The following is a 22,719-nucleotide window of genomic DNA, read 5'->3' on the forward strand; positions in this document are numbered from 1 at the left end:
AGTATTCTTTATCATTGTAGTATAATCAGCCCTTTTTGTTCCCAAATTTTATTTATGCTTATATAAGTTTACTGATTGAAATTAGTTTTTTTTTCTTCTGGGTTAAATGGTAATGGTAATTAATATATATTTACATTAGTATAAAAGTTGTACAACCGGTTCAAAATGGCGGCCAAATCAATATTCATTATTAAATCAGAAATTAAAGCCGAATTGAGTTTGGCTCTATATCCTATCTTGTAAAATTGGTAACTTTAGCAAAAAATGCGCAATTCAAGGTAAAAACTGCACATATCCGCCGGACTAATAGTTAGGTACATTTTTTCTTTCTATCCAAATTTTCTCACGGGCGGTGTCGCGCCCGTGGAGCACCCTCGCGTAAAAGCCGGTTTGCAAAATAAATTAATTTCGGGTCCAAAGTCTTTTCTAATTAAATGTTTTTCTTTTTCAGTTTACACATTTTATAGTGGAGTTTGGGCAAGGGATTAAAAATTAGTCAAATAACTCTCCCTTTTTTCTCTCTCTAGATTCGCGCGCTACTATAAACTTACTTTCAACTGCAATTCTGCCTTCGTATACTCAAATTGAATCTCTTTATTCCTAAAATACACCAAAAACTGGAAATCGACTCTGCCAAATTTTCGTCTTTAATAAGACTTCTTCAGGGCAGACTGAAGAAGGTGAATCGTTACAAGCTTTTTTACATCAGAATAGTGTCGCGAGACGCAAAAACATTACAACTGACAAAAACGCGCGCTATGGATAAAAAGAATTTACACATCTCTACGTGGGTTCCTACTACAAAAAAAGTCATCACTATTAAGACCCAGCGGGTAGATAGACTTAAGCCGATAAGCCCACTGGCCTTCCCTTTCCCTAAGCTGAGCCTCAGAGTTACACTTATCTATAAGTTGTACCATAACATTATTAAGACCTAAATGATTGTCGCAATGAAAATGTTGATAGATCAGGTCATCCTTAACTCTTTCACTAACCGGTAAACTAGGGTGCTTATTTAACCTACTTTTATGATTATTAAAACGCTTCCTAAAACTATTGATAGTAGACCCTACGTATTGCTTGCTACACATAGAGCAAGTAATTAGATAAACAACAAAATCTGAGTTACAGTCCAAGTCAAAATTAATGACATATTTCTTATTAGTAACTGTACTGTGAAACTCCCGCCCTGTCTTAAGAAAGTTACACACCCTACACCTTTTACCGCCACACTTACCACAACCTCTAACCTGAGTACTATCCTCTTTAAGAGAGGAGTGCACCAACATATCCTTTAAACTCCTAGGTTTCCTATAAGCCACTAGAAGATTCTAGAACTGGCTGTAAATTACGAAGAATACCAGGTAAATTAGGTAAAGCTGGATGAAAAGTGACTACAAAAGGTACACGATCATTCTTACCTTTACGCCTGTCTTTCAATGTGTCGTCCCTAGGAATACGTCTAACCCGGTCAACTTCCCTCCCCACAAACCTGCTGTCATAACAGGGGAGGGAAGTTGACCGGGTTAGACGGATAGCATTGAGGGTGTGGTCAACAACAATTCTTACCCCTAAGGACTTGTAACACCTGCACACGATTCCTTAAACCATCACGATAATCAGTTATGTGGATCCAACTTCTTTATTAGTGGAAATATTTCCCTTACATGTTTCTCCCACCTTGAATTATCATTTCTCCCCAAATGGAAGTATCATACAGATAATACGCTACGGAGAAAAGGAGGAACTAGAAAAATCAAGAACATCACCATTGACAATCCTAAGCCAATTGGGGGTAATTGAGGGATACTTTCTACTTCATTGATAAGGCAGAGAGAGGAGCTGCTCTCCACAAAGACCCAAAAAGCAGGGGCGTACGCAGGATTTTAACAAGTTGCAGTCAAAGCATTCAGAAGCTAAATAAAGGCGTGGCCCCTTATCCCGCATCCCCGTGAAGAATTCATAACTCCCGCTTTTGGGTTTAAAATTGGCGTCAATGCGTCAGACTTTTCAGAATATTACACGATCCTCTGTCAACCTCGATCTGAAATAGGACTTCATTCGTCGCGTGGCACTGAACGACATAACAATATGTTTGGAAATCATCTGTAGATTAACATGATTAAGAAAATTATAGTTTTTATCCTCATCATATATATAAAACTACGTGCATAAAAATGAATGAGTAAGCATTTGATTTTTTGCCCTCTGTTTTATTTGATAATAAAACAGTGTTAGTGTGACAGCCTTTTTCTTTGGGCCTTCTATTTTATGGGGTGCGTGTAGCTTATTGGATACTGTACGCTAATGTGATTTACGGTGTTTTTAGATTAGTTCTTCTTCTCGCGATGTTATGGAAATAAAAATGGAGCTCGCACGTAATTGTTTCGGATCCCGACCTTATGTTCACAGTCTTAGTAAAATACTACGAAAAGCAACATCTCTCCTTTTTTCAATAAATTGTGAAGTACTTTTGTGTAGAAGTATTGATAAACAAACCCGCGCACAACATTATTAATAATCTATTGTACTGATTACGTTTTTACAAAATTTAAGACTGAGGCATCTGTTAAAGAACTTATAGCGTTCTGTTCTTACACATATTTATGGTCCCTCTTTTTACTCAAACTCCTATTTATTTTTCATTTCGTGTGTGGGAGGGCGAAAAGAGATCGCCGATGTCTAAACGGGATTAATAGCAGGCACGTTCCCAGGATTGGCAGAGAGGGGTTGCGTTGTCATAGGCATCGTATAGAAAAGCGTATTATTTGAAGTTTCACGCGGTCATAAATTCAACATTTTCTTCTTTTTTTCCCCTTTTTCAATCGTGAAGGATTTACAAAATCGTGGAGGACTTTCAAAATCGTGAACGATTTCAAAAATCGTGAAGGATTTTCAAAATCGTGAAGGATTTTAAAAATCGTGAAGGATTTTTAAATCGGGAACGATTTTGAAATCGTTAATGATTTCCAAAATCGTGAAGGATTTTGAAAATCGTGAACGATTTCGAAATCGTGAAGGATTTTTGGAATCGTTCACGATGGCCCAGGACGGTGAACTGATCCAGATTTTTTTGTCAGGCCTGATGACAAAAGAAATCTTAGCATGTAGGGTACATGCTCCGCGGTTGGCAATCGGCCTGAGAAACCGATTAGCGTAGATCTGCTTTGAAATGCCTTTTGATACTGACAATAAGACTAAGATAGAAACGGTACTCACTTTGCTACAATAGGAAGTGACAGGATCTCTTCGCCTACACCCTCAACATCCACAACTAGGGAGATATCATATTTCTTCACTGTAGTAGACACGAAGTCAACCTAGAAAGACATACAGACAGATAATCAAAGACTAAAGCCAACATTGTAGATCGTAAGCTGTGTTCCATTGCTAAATTCTATGGCAGCTTCTATGATCTCGAATCATCCATGTTTTACCTGCACCTTTATTATCAAGCTTTCTAGCTGCAAAAAGTGGGAGTACAGCTTCCATAACGATTGTTTTGAATTAATTTTCGTTAAGTCATTTTATCTCTGTAAACGAAAAGAAATTTGTCTACCCAATACCAAAAATGGTGCTTTCATTTGCGGATAAAATGAGGCTGTCAAAATGCCAGTGCAGATACCCCACCTATTTTACAATCACGATCGTGAATAAGTATAATAAAGAATATAATAGAACTTGATACCATAGGCAAGCAAATGTTTCGTCTTGCATACCATCGTGGTACATGAGCATTCAGTGTAATAGAGAGATGGGACCATACAGTAATGCAGGACAACGTGAAATTCACAGTACCAATGTTTATAGCAAGGTTTTACACAATCGAGATGCATTACACCTGAGCTTACGAAGCTTGTTCCATTATCAAGCCTGGCCGTACCTTGATCTCCATCTCACTTTGTGGAGCAATCGTCCCTATGTATGGAGTGATGTCAAACTCTTTGGGTGCGGGCATTACAGTGCTCCCGGTGTCACTGATGTTGCTGTCCACCAGGCTGTCGCCGATCGAGCCATCCCTGGCACCTCCATCAGCTGGTACTCGCAGGGTGAAGGTCATGGGAATAAGAGAGGTGTTGACAAGAACACAGGTAAGGGTGTTAACAAAACCTGCGAAGCAGAAAGGAAAAATGGATTGCTTGTAAGATGAAACAGGCGTGTCCGAAAAAGGCAGAAGAAGGAGAAATGATGGTGATGTGAATTTAGTAAAACAAGAGGAAAAAGGATTGGCAAGGAACTTAAAAATGAGTAAATGTGAGAAAGATATGTGAGAGCATTTGGTAAACACACCGAACCTTGTATTTTTAAGAATTCACACACAAGTTGGAGTGAAGCACGATGCAAGTCGAGGCAAAAAGAAAAAGTGCAAGCCTTCATTAGAAGTTGACATTATGGCTTATTCAGATAAGCCAAAAACCACATACTAACCATAGGAAATTGTGCCAAACCTCAGCTTTGGAACGTTGAAATGAAACGTTGGGCCAATCACAGAGCCCCTGGAAACAATAAACAATGACATCACAATTTGACTCTACTCTCTTGGTCGCACTTTAACCCCACAATACTATTGGACGTCATACCGTTTGCAATCTGTATGGATACCATGTAACTTTTTCTACCTTATGTTGAGCTTGAGTTTCTCAGGAGATCCTTCAATCGCGAAAGAGAATAACTCATCAAAGTCTCCGAGAATTGGCGAACAGAAGTGGATCTACAGAGAATGGATAACATCAGTACATAAGTTAAGACCTCTCTTAACATGAAAAAGAAAACATTTGACAAAAGGACTGTATTGTTAAATTCATTCAAAGTTTTGTTTCTCAGTTTCAGGGTAGATCTGTACAGGACCCGAAATGATCCCAGGACCCGAAACGATCCCAGGACCCGAAATGATCCCCAAAAGTACCCCAACTTATCCTCGGACCCGAGACGATACCGAGGAGTCCCCGAAATCAACCCAAGGAATTACGGTAATGGACAAAGGGAAAGCAGAATAAATACTTGCAATTCTTGAAGCATAATTAAGGGTTAACAGCGACTCGATTTCTAAACAACATGACTTAAAAATATTATATTCCAACACAATACTTCTATTTATTACATTGCCAGGCGTTAAACCCATAAACAGAGTCTAAAATAAATACACAACTTTTAATTGCTACGGAAATACAGCATATATAAACATAGCAAAGCTTTGCTCAGGTCAACCAAACTTTTGACCTTCCATCACACTCTAAACATTTTGCGGTTCCGACACATGACTCTGACACTCTAAATCTTATTTCCGGTAAACATCACCCCTAAAAATTAATATTCATTCGTAAACCAAACATGTATTTCACCGCGAAATCCTTGTTCACACGAGCGAGTATTTACCGACACATTTAGGCAGCCGGTTTGGCCGAGAAGATGGAATGACAAAAGCACACTGAGTAATACGCTCGAACAACCCTTCTACTACCGATGCAAAATGTTAAAAGAGGATGTGGCTTTTGTTGAAAGCAATATTATGTGAGTTTTGAATTTCCTCATGTAGTCGTGCGTACACCTCGGCATGATCTCATGATATGATAGGTCCTTTATTCACCGAAAACAAACATGCCAAAAAATAACTTTAAAACATTTTGATTCCTATGAAAAGCAGCGTGTCCTATCTGTAAAGACTTTCTTTTATGCTTGTTATGTAACAATGATTTATCCTTCCCTGCTAGCAGAGGCCTCTTTTCTCTATATTTCGCTGGGCTAACTCCAGCCCAGCGAAATACAGAGAAAAGAGGCCTCTGCTAGCAGGGAAGATTTATCCACGCCGGTTTCTTCAAATTACTATCACAAAGAATTGTTAGTTGACCCCAATTTCAACCACTGTTTTCCCCCCGCAGTCGTATATTAAAATCTTTTAAGATTTATAATATTAAAGAAAGATTTAAAAAGAATAAAGATTTATAGTATTAAAATACTATAGTTTTAAGGTAAATTTCCATTTTGTAACACAAACAAAGCTAAATGTTTCATATGCTTTTAAAACTGAAAGCCAATCCTTACACATTCCTTTAGTTGTCCATTACTGTAATTCCTTGGGGTTCATTTCGGGGACTCTTGGGGATCGTTTCAGGTCCCGGGATCAGTTGGGGAACTTTTGGGGATCATTTCGGGTCCTGTACAGATCTTCATCTTTTATGGTCAAAACTTCCACACTTCCCACATTGTCAATGAGAAAATCTATTTTTAACGCCCCTCCCATTGATACAGCCAATAACTTAAAGCTGCCATGAAGTTTGACTGACAATCAGTTCCTATCTTGAGAATGAGTTTTTTTTTTCCTGTCAAAGATTTGATCAGTTGCGAATATTCATGTCTATTTCCCTTTTTCTAGATCTTGAAGACCTAGGAGTGCTTGGCTTAGACTTTGACTCTGACATTTGCTGGTTAAAGGCATTCATCGGCGCACTCATATCAATCTTTATTATCATAGCCTGTGTAGCAAGCGCAAGGAATTAATATAGAACCGACCTCAATTGCTTGGTAGCTTCCTGGTATAACAATCCCTTGGGATGGAGAGAATGTGAACTGTGGTCCAAACAGCGTGTTGGTAGACAACAAACTAAACACAGAATCTATGTCCCCCTTGTTTGCAATCACAACCTAAGGAGAACGGGTCATAGACACCATAATTAGTAGACTGTCGGTGCTTTTATGTATGCATGTATTCTAAAGAAAGGCGAATATGTCCCAACAATGCTCTGAAATATTTTTAATAGTAAAAACTTGAGTACCGTAAATTATCTAATAAACGCCCCCTATCTAAAGAACGCCTCCTATCTAATGAACGCCCCCACTAAGCTTAGAAGTTTGTAATGAACGCCCCTCTCTAATAAATGCCCCCTCTATTTAACGCCCCCCCCTCCCAGCTTAAAAATAAACGACAAAGGAATTTCGATAATAAATAAAATATAATTAATCTGAGTTTGGCTTCTACTGAGTGAGACTTGCTTAATGTCAAGAAAAACTTACTATGCAGGCTTTAATTTAACATGATCGTGACTCAGACTAGAACCCTACTGAACTTGGTTTTGTTATATTTTCATAGTTTGTAAAGAACGCCCCACTCTAATAAACGCCTCCTATCAATTGAACGCCGCCTGTCGGACCATCAAAATTTAATAAATGCCCCTGGGCGTTTATTAGATCATTTACAGTATGCAGGAACGGCGGGCATGACAAGAGAATTCCTGGTGATTAAGAGCAAGAACAACTTTTATGCTTACTAAGAGCATAGCAAGTGGGATCGATGGGTTTAAAAAGGACCTAATACTGGATCTGTTAAAACAGCTTCACTTTTAGATGGTAATATAAGCAGTGCCTTTCTACTCACCTCATAGGAGTGCTTGGAGTTCACAAAAACATTACCAATGTCCAGTGTGTCAAAAGAGAACTGCACACGAGGGCCTATTCCCTCACCCCTGACACGCAGGGGAAGGCGGGACTCCCTCCCAGACACATCACAGTACAGGGTACGGGCATAGCTAAAAAGAAATTCATTTAGCTAAGAAACAAAACAACCATAGCCATAGCCTATTCATTAGTGTGAGTAAGAAAGATTGGCATTTAAGTTTGGCATTCATTTGTGTAGTAGTATACTGTATTGTACCTGTGTGACTCTTGTGGTTTGAAGATGATCTCGATCTCTGCTTGAGAGTTTGGCCAGATGTCCCCTTCTACTGGATCAACAGTGATAATGTCATCATCAAACAACAGCTTATCATCATTCAGAACCTAAGATAGAGCAAAGTAATCAGTGAGACAAGTTGCCCAGTGATCCCTTGTGACAAGACAGTGATGAAACGTCCTCGGTAACAGAAAGTGAAATGCCCAGGCCTGTGTGCAGGGTGGTTTAAACAAACCATCCTATTCAACTGGAAGGTCGCTCAAATAAAAGAAGTTATAAGGCGAGATACATAGTTCTGTTATTAATAGGTTAGTGAGTGAACCACTGTGCCCCAAATCCTTGCTACAGTCCTACGATAGAGATATAAATAGCAGTGTCAAGAGATATTCTTACATAGTTGTGTTAACAGCTGTATGAACAATTATGAGGTATTTGTACCTGGACTTGGTTCTTGTACTTCCTGGAAATGACTGACAGCTGGTCTCTTATTGTTAGATCACTTAGGCACTCTTCCAGGAAAATATCCCTCTCTGTACCTTCCTGCATCCTCAAGTCCATGTAGAACCTAAAGTACAGCATGGCACAGCATGAGAAGAAACATGGAATACAGTATGAACAGGCTCAGCCAGGAGTGCCAATAATGGGGGGGATTCCTTGTCACAGGCACCAATCCTGACCTATTAACACCTGTACACATAAATAGGTCAAGATGCTTAGAGTTTTAAGGTATGGAATGCATGTCATTACTGTTAAACATGAAAGCGGGCTATAAAAGGGACTTGCCTTAGGCAATTTGTCATCTGTTATTTGACTTGTCATTCGTCATTTCCATAGAGAGAAGCCAGAAAGCTACGGTAACAGTTCGAAATTGGCCGAAAACACATCATTGAAGTAATAACAGTCTATTTATTAGCCTTTTGTTGTAACAAAACGAAAAATAAGGTAGGACTAGGTTTTGAGGTGATTTTGCAAATTTGTTGTTTGTCTGCGCCCACACCTGAATGACGCCATTTGAAATGAGCGGTCACGCTCTGTTTTTGAAATTTGTTTTACAACTCAAACGAGCGACGTGCTGTGTTCGATTTTCTCAATGACAATTTTTGTTCTTGTTTTTGTAGAGAATTGGCTCCAAACACTTTCCCAAATAAGCCTGAAAGTTCTTTAACCTTCTCTTGTACTTTAAAGTTGTCATAGTTTGTTGTACAACTTTACTTTTTGCTATGTTTTCTTCTGGCAGTTTCAAAGGTCTAGTTGTGAATGGCGACGACATGTGCGAGAGCTTGCGAAAAAGGGGGCAGAGCTATCTCTTTTATAGCGCACGTTCGTGTTTAATGGAGGAGACAGTTTTCCAAAATAGGTCACAATTGTTACTGGATCTGTGCCTGGTATATTGTTCTCCTGTGCGTTTCCATTTTCTTTATATTTCCTCTTTTTGTCTCCATCTGTTATGCAACGAGCTGCCTTTGTGAGTTACAAATACTATTAAGAATTTACAGTATATGGCTGCAAAAACAGTATTGCAAAATTGTAGATACAAAGGTCATAGGATCATAGCATTCTGCTATAGGTATAACGCTCTGGTCATATGCTTACCAGTGCAATGACGTATGTTGCTATACCCAGTGAAGTTTACAGATCAATGCTCATCAAAATACCCCTGCTCCTGGTTGTACTGATTAACAAAGACCTTTTCCTGTACCTGTCTTTTTGTTGCTGTTCCTCTCTCAAGGTAGCAAACTTGGTCCACTTGTAATGGACCATGATATCACTCCGGTTGGAAATTGTAACAGCTCTGCAAAACCAAAAGAGAATTTGTAACCAGAAACAATAACGTATACCACAAGACACAAAATTGGACAAGAAATACCAAAATCTATAGTCGAAAATATTCAAAAGATACATGTCAACAGTCAACAGTATTACTTGGGTTTGTTATCTATATTTGCTTATAGCTTTAGTTGTACAATCTACACATGTTGTAATGTCTTTGACACATCTCTCCTATACCTTCTGGAAGCGCTGGTGATAAATGTATTTTCCATCTTCAATGTATTCTTGTCCAATCTAATGTTGTAGTCAATGGCGGCTCCATAGAGTGAGATGTAGACATCTTCACCTGTTGGTCAAATAAAACAAGAGGGCATGACATACAGCTCATGCTATTAAAGCCGCATTGTCACCAGTTTACTTCCAGTCGATTACGCAACAATCTCTGATAATTTTTAACGGAAAACGCAAAAAATATTTCAAAATATTGGAAGCAGTGTGTCTATTGGAAGTTTCTTCGAGGATGTGATTGATAATTTAGAGCGGATGGCCTGTTTAATATCTCGGATTCTAATAGATTCTTTTGTCTTTTAATAGTTGAGGTTTCCGTCGGACCTCCGGAAGTAAACTGGTGACAATGCGGCTTTAAGCCAGAAGCCACAAGAAAAGCAGTTTCCTAAACTGTCAATCTTAGCTTGCTGCCACAAAATGAATGTGAGTTCCTTAACGACGGCTTACCATAGCCAAACACCCTTTTCTCTGAATTAGCCAATTAGATTAGGAAGTCATGTACTGATTGGTTTTATGGCAATTCTAATGCATTTCTGGCTAGTGGCTGACTAGTTGCTACTTGCTAGTGTAGAGATGGGATAGTTTGTTCCCCTTTTGCCATATTCACGTACATACTGTAGCACATACGGACCATGGTAAGACAAGGGTCATACAGCAGCAGTATAGTCACCTTATATACAGTATGCCTCTTACTAATGGCACATTGTGTCTGTCCCTTGCGTCAATTTTATCAATTTGTCATTTACCATAGCCATACAGTAGCAGGCCTCAAATTATTGGGAGGAAGATACAGAAACAAAGAAAATATTTGGGGGGCACCATCCACGCACCTACTGGTCATTTCCTTTTTTTTTTTTTAAATATTGGGAGAGGGGCACAACCCACAGTGCGCCAACCCCTGCTATTGCCCTGTTTACCGTATGTATGTATGTCATTTAAGGATTGACTAGCCTCTTACCTGTGTCATAATGCAGAATCATGTTACTGTTGTGGTCTCCAGTTTGCATGGCTTTGAAGTCCACGTGAATCTGCAAGCTCTCTCCGATAGGCAGACGTCCACTCTCAGGAGTCACAAAGAATGGCTCCTCCACCAATAGCTGGAACCTTGCCTCTTTGTTACCAATGTTCCGTACTAGTAGGGTTTTGGTAGTTGTGCTCTACAAAAAAATAATAAATAGGAATTCAATAACAGTGTTGTACTTACGAGAACAAACGGGGGGACATTAGGGTTTGTGGTATTCACCTTTTTTGGGACAATATTTAGGGAAAAGAGCAAAAAAACATGTAGGGATGCAATATTTCAAAACACTGTATGCTAAATTTTACTTTTTTTAACAGCGATATTGCGGTAAAAAAATAAATGTCGCGGGTTAAGTAGTCCTAACCGTGCAACGTGATGATCTGGGAAATGCCGCAGTGTTGCGCATGATCTTCAAAATCTTGCCCTTCTGTGTGGTATGCAATATTTCTGGTATTTTCGATTTTTGTATTCGGTTATTAGACCCCCCAAAGTCCCCCCCCCCATACTGTAGATTTGCAGGTAGACAAGGACAAGGAAAGGAAAAGTACAGTGGAAGTACCATTGGAGACAAGGGGAAGGGAAATACTAAATGTTTTGGGTCGGATACTTAAACACAGCAATATTATTGTAAATCATCTGCTTTATTATCCTACTCTTCTCGCATATACACATTGCTCTCCTGCTCCTCTTCTTCTACCCACAATCCCCTACATCTGTTATGTGACCCCTTACATGTGACTGGTCACAGTTCCTGACCACAATCCTACAGAACAGGGGGTAGGAGGAAAGTTGGTTGGGAGACTGAGGTAACAGGCCGCAGGTGGCAAGGAGATAGGCAGACAGATGATACAGGTAAGACGATCTTATGGTACTGTATGTAGGGGAAAGTAGGGGTAAAAGTGAAGTACAGTAGGTGCCTTTTTGAATTTTTTTTTCACATTATGCATATCATGCACTGAAGGGGAAAATAAGTGTAAAATTTCACATTGGCAAATACTGGAATTCTGGAAGGCCTGTCCAATAGGATGTAAAAATTGGATACAAGGGGGTTCTAAAGCATCTTTGATACTGGCATCTCTGTTCTTATGTGAGAATATTTTATTGCTAAGTATATGTTACCTTGACTGGAGCACCCCCAAAGTTAATGTCATCTGGGAAATCCAAGATGGCCCTTGCTCCGATGGCCTTGACAGGAACAAGGAACTTTTCTCTCTCTGTGATGCATATTAACTCATGGGTGTAGTCCTGTAACAGATTAGAACAATTAAAAGAAACCCAAAAGGTGTCCTTCAAACACATTTATTTACAGGTTTGTGTGCAAACTTTTATCGCATTATTGAGCCTGGGACATACATAGAATACAAAAACATAAAATGCAAAATCTCTTAGATTAATTACAGTACCTTTTTCTCATCTGGCGTGAACTGTATAATGAAGGTTGTGTCCATCCCTGGCGCCACCTTGTGGCCGACATCATGAGGACTGATGATCTTGAAGTAAGGTGAGTCTGTCTGGGTGACCTTCACAAGACGAGCCACTTTGTCTCTATTCCTCAGCTGCAACGGAACCTCGTGTGTCTGGTATGGCTCAAAGTTCTGGAAGACTATGTCAGATGGGAAAGGTTGAAAGATCGGCTCTTGGATATCCATGGTTGTGAACTGCAAAGAAAAAAAGGGTGTTTGTGTTAGATTCCATCATATAATATTAGCGGTTTACGTTCGCTCAAAAACTCGCGTATTAAACAGACCCCCCCCAAAAAGATTCCCCGATATGTGAGCTTTCTTTTGCAATAAAGATTGACACAATTGCTACATTGCTCCATTAGATAGAGCCGAACACAAGCAAAAGAAGCGTCGTTGTTCGAGTGTCTTTGTTGAAGAACAACGATATGTTTATATGTCGGCGGCGAATAAATCACGCCGGGTTACCTTCGCTCAAAAAATCGCATATCAAATAGATACCACAAAAAAGATCGTCGCAATCGCTACATTGCTCCAGCCGAACGCACCTTAAGAAGCATGGTTGTTCGAGTGTATATGTAGAAAAATAACTTTACTATACGACTAGATTTAATAAAATTTTATTTATGATTCTATATAATTTAAACCATAGTATGTTTAAACGTTGTTTTCTTAACCAAGTATATGGCTTCTAGCGAACCAACCAAGGCTTCGAGCGAAACATCTCCCGACTGATGTCAAACTGTCGGAGTCGATATCAAGCTATCCCTCAAGAGGCGATTGGTAATAGCACTGTTGTCTTGATGTAGCATCGTAGCGACTTTGCCATTTGATTCCCTTGCTAGCACTCGAGATCTCAACGAAACCAAACTCAAATACTTGCTTACTTGTTTACTTCTATCCTAAGAGAGGCTTTTTCTAAGGTATAGACCACAGTAGATGTCTATCGCGTTTCACCGACTTTGGAAATCGAAAGATTCAAGATTCAGCCCTTTTGCCGATTGTTATGTTATGTGCTCGCAACTCAACAACGAAAGGCTCGCGCCCGTTTTGCAAAAGCTCGCGCCTGACTCGCAGAACTCTCTCGCCTATCTCGCAGAACGCTCACGCCTATCTCGCGGAAAGCTCGCGCCCATCTCGCGGAAAGCCCATCTCGCGGAATGCTCGCGCTTATCTCACGGAATGCTCGCGAGAAGAAAAGATTAATAACTTACTTATCCTGCATCCCCATGATACTATACTAATCATCTTTCTGAAGGTGTGGCATTTAAACGAATTTAACACCCCTCCCCTGTTTCTTTTGTTATACAGTAAAACATTAAATACCATTCATGCATGTAGCTAAAGGGGTTGTGCAGGGGAGATACTCACCAAAAGTAGGTGACTTCTTATAAGGATCCACAATGTGTGTGTGTGTGTGTGTGATTGTGTGCAGGGGGAGTGAACACCAAAAACAGGCCATTACTTCTAAAAGGCTCTTATACAATATTATACCCTTCCATATATGATACATACATAAGACAAGAGTTCACTAATCACCTTTTGAAGCGTCTGTTCGGACATATCCAGGAGTTCAATGATTTGAGGCACCCTCATCTCATACGTCAGCTTCAGCCTCTCGTCTGTGGTAAGCTGCATTTCAGCCATATATGCTGATGGCGCTTGCTGTTGTCAATAACAAGAGATAGGGATCAATCTATGAATTACCCTCGCCAGCATTTGCTATTACAGCATGAACAGACAAGGGTTGATTCACAAGTGCAAATTTGACAGGCCAGTTATGTCTACTGTAAATTTATTGGGCATTGGCCAGACTTTAAAAAACCTGGCCCAACTAAACAGTTTTTGAGTGGTGGACCCGATTTTTCTTTAAGGCAGGAGCCCTACAAATCAAGCTTTCAAAATTTCTGGCAGACAATCAGCCTGGGGAATTGGTATGGTTTAATCTGCCTTTAAAAAGGGAGACTTATTTCTGGCTCAGTTTTCCTGGTAACATCATAAAGTGATCCTTGAAGAAATGCATTCTGCTTAGTTCTATAATTGTTTGTTTATGTGGTTCATTGTAAAGAGAACAACCCCAATTTACTGACTACAACAACAAACAATAAGTCTTCAGGTGTCAGCCTGTCTGCCTCTCATAACTGAAACAAATTTTTGAATTAGAATCTAATTCTATAACCACTCCCATTATTCTTATCAAAAAAAAAATTAGCAGTAAATACTATTTTAAAACAACTGTCGCACAGGAATTCGTTGACAAAAAAGTAGTCGAGGAATGGCTTCTCGTCTCGTATGGAATCACTTTTCAAAACATTTCGGGTATACTTAGATAAACCTAACAATCAACAAAACACTATATCGCAAATACAGTTTATATACCTTGTCATCTCCTACGCTTGTCTTTACAAGTTTGGGGTTGCGGGGATGAACAACTTTGCTTTTGAAACTGGAGACTACAGCAGTTTCTCCGTAAGCTTTCCTGACCGTTGACTCCACAGCACCACGAAGCTTTCCCGGAACCCGAGACATTCTAGTACTATTCTACAAAACCAGATCTTCAGGTATATCTGCTTTATTCCACAGCTTGAATATTTTCCATCTCAGTTGAGAATTATCCGACAAATATCGCGGACTTGTGATGTTACTTTTGCAAAAACAAAATCGGCGCCATCTTTGTAAAAGTTGTAGCCCGCGGGTTGCTATGACTACTGACACAGGCTGCGCAGCGCTTAGATTTGTTCAAAACACCGCAATCCAGTTTAAAGAAAAAAAAAAACAGAAAAGTATTATTAAAGAAATCGCTGAGAAAAGGTTAACAAAACTATATATTACCAAAATCAGTTTTAAAATTATATTTTATTTGCAAGGATGATATTCCTTCGTTTGGATTCCTCCCAATGTTTTTTTTTTTTTAATTTAAAAGAAATTTCATTACGGATTTTGTATATAAGTACTTAAGTTATCCCAAATTATTTTATAAAGAGAAAGAGATAAGTAAGTAAGTATGTGATATTTTTATATCTCAGCATTTTTGGGGGAGCATAATATACCCGAGCTAGCCGATAATAAAAAAAACGAAAACGAATGCATTTTGAGTTCCCGGCAGCAACCCGAACAGTTATCGACGCCTTTTTCTCATTACATAAGTCCTTCGGGATCAGTCATTCGGGCGAAGGATGGCGTCCAAAGAACGTGAAGTTTTCTTCTCTCGTGAAGAAATTGGGCGCCATAAGAGCGACGGAGATTTATGGGTCATTCATTCTGGAAAAGTTTACGATATCAGCAAGTTTTCTGAGCGTCATCCAGGGGGAAAGGACGTTTTACTGCTAAATAGCGGGCAAGATGTAACTAGCATCATGAGCAACGGAGAAATACACAAGCACAGTCAAATTGCTTACGGCTGGCTGAAGAAATATAATATAGGACGACTCCAAGCGGAGGTAAGCCTTTACTTGTTAATCTGATTAGCTCGTGAAGTATTGTTCTCTTTCCACGATGCGATAGTTAAAGTTCCGTGAGTATTTGCACGATCTAGATAATTTACAAGAGTTTGTTTTGGGACAATTTTTTTTCCTGGCACCGATAATGACTGGTTGTTATCGCATTCAATCTATCGCCATTAGAATAAAATGTAGTTTAAATAATGGGTAACTGGCGAAATGAAGCAATTATTTGCTAACTTTGGTTGAGGGTAGCATTTTCAGTTTTTTTTTTATCTCTGCTTTGGTCTTGCGCAGAAATGTGTAGACTTTAGACTTTGCTACGTGTCAAACACAAGAGATCACTTGAATGGTTTCACTTCACTTGGCCAAACGAGGCGATTACTTCGGGAACTAAAATATTTTAAATTTAATGGGCATAATAGTGAAAGCCTCTTGGTTTGCTATGTTGATTGTTTGTTTGCTAACGAAATAAACATCAAGAGTAAAAACAAATTTATTCAACAAAGAGAAATAGTCCGTAATAAACCCTTTCCTTTTCAAGTTGATTGCTAAGGTAAACAAGCCCCTCATTATAATATAGGGAATATTATGTAATCTCAGACTTTCCCAGTTTTTATGCATTAAATGATTCACAGTCTTACAACATCAATTTTGTTGAAAAAAATATAATATTGAGAAATGGAGGGGAAAAATATTATCCCAAATTACATAAGCTCCACATAGTGTATTTTTACAACTTTATTGAGTTTTATTTGATAAAGATCATCCTATTGAAATTTCAAAATCTCTCTATTTTTGGATAATAACACAAGGAAGTGCATTTATTCTGATGAAAAAAAACATTTGGACCACTTGCTAATTTGGTCTGATGAGGTATAAAAGCTGCTGGCAGCTTTGCATCCTTTAAACGAATTATTTTATTAATTTGGACAGTAATAACCATTTCCTCTAAGTCTGACCATTCATTATTATACATCTTATTGTTTTCTTTTTTTTTCATCATATTACTTAATTTTTAGAAATCTACTTTTATTTTTTTATCTATGTAAATTATTTTAGTGGTGGAATATAATCATGTCAACATCACACATATGTTTGTCAGGATAATAAAATAATTTGCAGATATGAAAGATAACATTTTTGTGTCTGTTTAGCATACACAGTATTACATCACGCTGCTATCTCATGTAATAGTTAATAATAAATGGTATTTTTTTAATAGGAAAAAAAGAAGCATGTTATTGATGAGAATGACTTGGACAATGTTTGTACAGATGGATGGAGAGAGGTAATTTAACTATGTGCAGTTGTTCACTTTTCTAGTGATTATGCTTATTCCTAACAGTTCTTTTTTTCTCAGTTGTATAGCAAATTTGAAAATGACAAAATTTTTTGTTGCTATCTGTATGGGAGAAAGGCTTATTTTTTGCATTCTTTGATTTACATTATAAAAATCATTTCTTTTTAAAGAAGAAGAATAAGAACACCCTTATCTCCATGCTTTGATGATAATAAAAAAAAAACAATATTTGACAAGCTATTGTGAAAATCAATACATTTTACGATAGAAATGGCTTCGTTTCATCTTAAGCATTTTAATAAAATGTTAAGGGGTTACCAAATATTGAAAAAGTTTAATTCTATTTCAATTTTCAAGATAAAACTAAACATGAGTGAGTCACATCAAGAGTCGTTACTGCAGGTTCTTTTTATATCTTTTGCAAGCTCTTGCAAAAAAATCACAACAGAATTTTGACTCAAATTTTCTCCTTCTGGCTTGACTGAAGCTGGAAAGTAAAAAGTTTAGCTGATGGAAATTATTGACAAGTTTGTAAAAATCACATTAATTGACATATTTAAGGAATTATCTTCAGGGACATCCTTTTTGTAATCATAAAACTGAGTTTCTAATCTATAATATTATACCTTTCTGATACAGGACCTTGTAGACTGGAGCAAACCCATGCTTGCACAAGTGGGAAACCTTGGTCCTAACTACGTCAAATGGGTTCACTCTCCTGTAGACCGTCCACTACGTCTCTTTGAATCCAGCTTTGTAGAGTTCTTCTCCCGAACACCTTGGTATTTCGTGCCAATCATCTGGATTCCTATTGTGCTGTACCTGGCATATCTTGGTTTTTACCACCTCAAGACGGATGACTTGGCCTTTGGTGAATCAGATGGGGCAGCTCTGCTTGTATTGCTAGCGTTCTGTGGGTTGTTCTCCCTGGGGTTGTTTATTTGGTCGTTTGTTGAGTACTGTCTGCACCGATTTCTGTTCCACCTTCTGCCACCACCAGATAAACCTTTTTGGATAACATTTCACTTTTTCTTGCATGGCCAACATCACAAGGTATGTGAATTGAAATGTTACTGAAAATTACAGGTCTGTGGCCTAGGGGCTCAGCCCCCCCCCCCCCCCCTCCCAAACTGTTTGACTGGTTTGCCTCATTTTTACTTGACTCAAAGAGCTGTTTGGTATGTGGATTCATGATATATTTTGCGTAAAATCCATGGCTATATTTCATAATAATACAGGCAGAACAGAGCAAAATCTCGCTTTCTATTCAGACTGTTATTCAAAGCGCAAATGCAAGGTTTTGTCAGCTTGGACACTAAGTGAAAACTGAAGGTGTCGCTGCCCTGGACACGCTTCTCTGGGCTGTATTTGTCTGTACATTGTACACTGTACATTGTTGGACCTAAGACAAAGTTATGTTTCAAAGGAAAGGAGTAAAATATGGTTGCAATATAGTAGTTTTTATTTTTAAACCTTCTTTCTTAAAAAATGGACAAAGTAGTTTTAGCAGACATGATGTGTTCCAATAGCCCATAATGCCAAAATGCTCATAACTGTAAGACTTGTATAAACATTCTTTTAGGCTAAATGACTTGTAAACTTCAGTATATCGCCAGTCATGATTTATAATGTTTTAACACTGTCTGCTACTTTAGCTCAACATTGTTTGATGTTGTGTACCAAATGCACATTTCGTAAATGTACATATTGTCTTTGCCAGGTTCCATTTGATGGAGATCGGCTTGTCTTCCCACCTGTCGCAGCCGCTGTGTTTGCCTTTGCCTTCTACAGTTTCTTTTTTGCAATTCTCCCATCTGGTACCGCCCACTCTCTGTTTGCTGGTGGTCTTCTTGGCTACGTTCTGTACGATTGCATTCACTACTACCTCCATCATGGCTCTCCTAGGAAGGGCGGGTACTTCCATAATTTAAAGAAGTACCACGTGGAGCATCACTTTGAATCTCAGCAGCAAGGTACAGTTTGAGCTGTATGTTGTCTTGATCACAAAGGATGTCAACTCTTCTTCCAGGAGTCTCACAGTCACGTCTTGCAGTCTAACAATTGGAAAACATGTAATATTTGACCTTTTTTTTCAAATTTTCCTTGTTTAGCATAAAATCTCCTGGGAATTTGCACAAAAATTGCCAAATCAAATTTCCGCTTTTTAATATTAAAATATTGGCAATCTTCAATCTTCTTTTTTTTCTATTTGCTGTCCAGTAAGCTAGGAATTCGAAAAACACAAACATACTGCACAGTACTTGGTTTTCAAAAAAAGGCTCTTTTTATGTTACTTCTTAATTTGTAACCATAGTTTGAGCCTGAGTAAGTTTGCAAAAATGTTAAAATCAAGCTGTGCACGCTATACCCTGAGATACCTGCCTTAAAATGCCTGCGAGGGAGACTATGCACACTGCAGTGCATCATATTTGTGTTCAAGATGGATTTATATATAATTATTCTTTATCTTCTTTATCTGCTATAGGTTTTGGGATTTCCAGCCAGTTGTGGGACTTCCCTTTTCAAACACACCCTTGGAAAAGCAAGGATTCCTAAGGTTTTACAAGGAAAACAAGCAAAGTAATAGATTAATTATGAAAATTAAATTATTTAAGGGTAAAAGACCTTGAATAGCAAAATTTGAAGTCAATTAAGTATTTGTCTCTCATGGTTTAAATTGCAATAGAATAAGGAATGCACTCAATTATTATTCAAATTGTATTAATATAAGCACATGCATGTTTATTTAAGTCATACACAAAGTGTAAGTAATACTTTTCACAATAATGTGAAATTTTTTTAATGTTTTGTTTCCGGTATGGAAAGTATTTATTAGAAGTATGTTGTAGTCTTAATTCAACCCGAGTCTGCATGCAAGAGTATGCTCTAAAACAGAAAGTTAACTGTAATGCAGGCCCGTACCCAGGGGGAGGGGGGAGGGGGCTGCAAGGGGTGTATTCACACCCCCCCACAACAGCAGAAAGCCCACTTCCGGTTCCCAATAGATGAGCAATTTGTAAACAAATATATGAAGCATAAACGAATTGGAAAAAAAAGTATTTCTAGATCACTCTGGTATGTAAATTCTAAGTCAAACTTTGTAGCCAAATCCGAAAATACACTTCCCGTGGAGATACAATAACGTAAAAAAATCCTTTTTTGTTCTTTTTGGGGTGATCAGTTTTTTATCAGAAAACTAACTACCTCCCCCCCCCCCCCAAAAAAAAATATTTTTCGGATTTCGCAGCCCCCCCCCTCCCCCCAAGAAAAACCCTTGGTTTTTTTACTAATCACATACTCTTTATTTCTTGTATTGAGTTCTGTTACAATTGTCATTGGCTTATTTGGCCAATTAACAATGACATTTTATTGTCAAGCAGACAGTATTTTATCAATATTGAAATTCACCAAGTACTAACCGTAGTATTTATATACTTAACGAGTAACAAACACAAGTGTGTGTTATTAAAGACAAAGCTTGAAGGTCAGATAGCTTAAATATGTGAAAATGGAGCCTGATCAATTGTCAATCATCCGTCAAACATTTCAATTTTCAATCATATTTTCCTTGGTTACAGCTCAGGTTCCATGTTATCTTTTAGTAACAACTTACAAAAGCTTCATTTAATTCACAAGGTTGTCTGTCACAAAAAGCTCACATGTAATATTAGGGGGAATAAATGATTAACTGGTGTATATATATTTAAGAACAATTAAATTATTTACTTGTTATCAGATTGTAAGTTTGTTTTGGTTCTAATATGATCGGATGGCCTTCTTTTGCCTTTTAACGGGTGAGGTTTCTCTCGGACCTCCAGAAGTAAAATGATGACAATGCCGCTTTAAGCTATCTTGTAATGGTGATGATGATGGTGGTGGTAATAATGATGATGATGGTGTTGATGATGGTGTGGGTGGTGGTGGTGGTGATGATAGTGGTGGTGATGATGATGGTGGTGGAGTTGGTGATGATGATGATGATGATGATGATGATGATGATGATGATGGTGGTGGTGGTGATCATGGCGGTGGTGATGGTACTCCCCGCGGGAGAGCTGGGGAAGGGGTCCAAAATCTTGAGACTCCCGCCTAATGCGGGAGAGTTGACTGGTATGAACGCTTGGAGCAGCAGAAGTGAAGTGTTTAATAAAGTTCAAGCTTTGCATTCGGGAAAATTTTCTTGAGGCAAACAAGACTAAGAAATGCCTCTTCCCCCTCCGACGATATTTTCTTTACAAGTGTGCCGGGCGGTGTGCAAAGCATTGTGGGATCGCTCCCACGTGGTCCCACTAGCGAATAACGTGGCTCTTCCTCCGCGGATGGTTTGAGTACTGGTGTAGCGGGCGGTGTGCAAGGCTTTGTGGGATCGCTGTCACGTGGTCGCACTTTCGAATCACGTGATGTCAGCCTCAATTTCACTTTCTCGTCTTGAAGGAACTGCAAGTGCTCAAATGACCTTTTTCTTTTTCCTACATTCCTTTCCTTTCTGTCGTGTCTTTCAATCTTCTTTTCTACTCCAGATATGGAAAGCAAAGTTGTATGCCTTGACAAGATGCTTTTTCAATGTTTGTATTTTCTTCGATCTACTCCCAGAAAAATCCCCTCTGGTGTCGTCATACGCCATTAATTCTCCTTTATATCTCCAAGTTTGACCCGGTTCCATTCCCTTACCTCCTTCGAACGTGACAATCTCTTGAATAATCTTATTCATAAACTCGTTCCTTGACTCCATTTCACTTGAGATTCTTTTACACACAAGTAACTTCTTGAAAGGGTCGGCTTCTTGTGGTACAGTTGTTGCGATGTGCCGAATATCATATTTGACAACCTTTCTCTTTCTTTGCAATTCTGATGAATCCCATTTTTGCTTATAACTCTGTGGTGTTGCCATCTTTGTATGAGTTATCTCAGAGCAAATTCCGTTGCTATGTCACATTCCGTTATCAGGACGACTTCTAAGTTCCCTCGAGGATCCTACGCATATTGTACACTTGTTTAAACCCTTCGAACCGAAAGAAAAATCAACGTCATCCTTTAAAAACGTTAGTTTAGGCTCTTTTTCTCTGGACTTGTCTTCTCTTTTCCTTTCCCTTTTCTTTTTTCATCGATATAAGATCGGAAAGACTCATTTTCATTATCAAAATCGTCGTTTATGATATAATTCTCATAAAATCTAACGATGTTTTCTTCCATGGAACTTTAAATCGTGTTTTCAGTCTTCACGCGTTTGTCAAGTTTGAGATTACTCCATGGTATCGTAAGATCAACTCGTTTTGCCATCTTTGCTCGCAGTTTTTTTTATTACCTTTTCTCCCTATGTAAAACCCGGTCAATCAATCACAGAACTAAAAGAAAGTGATGCAAAACACTTTTAGCTTTTGTTCAAGTTTTCACCCTTGTCTAATACTTAGTTATTTAGCCCTCTAATTGTCAAAGGTGCCACTATATGTATGTGACTATGCCGATTCAGTCAAGCCAAACGAACACAGGGCTTATAGAGCATAGGGCTTGTGTAAATCTACACAAAACATCGGGATAAAAAACTAAAATATCAGAGATTGAAATATAACCTAGTACACCCTTAATGGTGTAAATTGGGTTTTTAGTTTGTCACCTTTTTAAGTGGTCTCTCCAATAGCTGATAACACTGATAATTTTTTAATAGTTTTCTCCCTTTACGAATCTTTTACGAAATGTTTATCCAAACAGGTGAAGAATGTCTAGCAGTAGTTTTCACGGAAGACCAGACCCCCGAATTCATTCTCCGGGTT

At 38.5% G+C, this 22,719-nt stretch overlaps 2 protein-coding genes across 3 annotated transcripts in view; one reads left to right on the forward strand and one right to left on the reverse strand.

Annotated features, from left to right (window-relative positions):
- Positions 1–14,901, reverse strand: part of LOC5519462 (hydrocephalus-inducing protein homolog) — a 71,702-nt gene extending 56,801 nt beyond the window's left edge. Inside the window, exons 1-15 of the mRNA XM_048721070.1 lie at positions 14,585–14,901; positions 13,745–13,870; positions 12,149–12,403; positions 11,865–11,990; positions 10,683–10,881; positions 9,674–9,782; positions 9,366–9,458; positions 8,105–8,231; positions 7,649–7,773; positions 7,373–7,523; positions 6,511–6,642; positions 4,620–4,711; positions 4,429–4,496; positions 3,884–4,110; positions 3,220–3,320 (exon numbers count right to left, since the gene is read on the reverse strand). Coding sequence (XP_048577027.1) covers positions 3,220–3,320; positions 3,884–4,110; positions 4,429–4,496; positions 4,620–4,711; positions 6,511–6,642; positions 7,373–7,523; positions 7,649–7,773; positions 8,105–8,231; positions 9,366–9,458; positions 9,674–9,782; positions 10,683–10,881; positions 11,865–11,990; positions 12,149–12,403; positions 13,745–13,870; positions 14,585–14,734 — 2,081 coding nt within the window. The 5' untranslated portion in view covers positions 14,735–14,901. The remainder of the gene's footprint in view (positions 1–3,219; positions 3,321–3,883; positions 4,111–4,428; positions 4,497–4,619; positions 4,712–6,510; positions 6,643–7,372; positions 7,524–7,648; positions 7,774–8,104; positions 8,232–9,365; positions 9,459–9,673; positions 9,783–10,682; positions 10,882–11,864; positions 11,991–12,148; positions 12,404–13,744; positions 13,871–14,584) is intronic.
- A 439-nt stretch (positions 14,902–15,340) lies between these two features.
- LOC5519525 (fatty acid 2-hydroxylase) lies at positions 15,341–20,680 on the forward strand. 2 transcript variants are annotated; one of them, XR_004290542.2, is made up of 5 exons: positions 15,341–15,645; positions 16,871–16,936; positions 17,588–18,001; positions 18,669–18,987; positions 19,290–19,529. XR_004290542.2 is itself a non-coding variant. In XM_032364343.2 (5 exons), the coding sequence occupies exons 1-5, from the start codon at positions 15,382–15,384 to the stop codon at positions 19,502–19,504; spliced, it is 1,068 nt and encodes a 355-aa protein (XP_032220234.1). In that variant the 5' UTR covers positions 15,342–15,381; the 3' UTR covers positions 19,505–20,680. The 2 variants fall into 2 exon arrangements, 1 of the variants encoding a protein (XP_032220234.1); XM_032364343.2 differs by having other exon boundaries at positions 15,342–15,645; positions 18,669–18,921; positions 19,434–20,680.
- The last annotated feature ends 2,039 nt before the right edge of the window (positions 20,681–22,719 follow it).

This window comes from Nematostella vectensis, chromosome 13, assembly GCF_932526225.1.
Source record: "Nematostella vectensis chromosome 13, jaNemVect1.1, whole genome shotgun sequence".
In the NCBI taxonomy this organism is placed as follows: domain Eukaryota; kingdom Metazoa; phylum Cnidaria; class Anthozoa; order Actiniaria; family Edwardsiidae; genus Nematostella; species Nematostella vectensis.

Excerpts from the sequence above, each read along its gene's own strand:
- LOC5519525 (XM_032364343.2), top strand. The coding sequence starts at position 15,382 with ATGGCGTCCAAAGAACGTGAAGTTTTCTTCTCTCGTGAAGAAATTGGG. Across the intron at positions 15,646-16,870 it reads TAGGACGACTCCAAGCGGAG|GAAAAAAAGAAGCATGTTAT; the intron begins GTAAGCCTTTAC and ends TTTTTTTAATAG. Across the intron at positions 18,002-18,668 it reads TGCATGGCCAACATCACAAG|GTTCCATTTGATGGAGATCG; the intron begins GTATGTGAATTG and ends TGTCTTTGCCAG.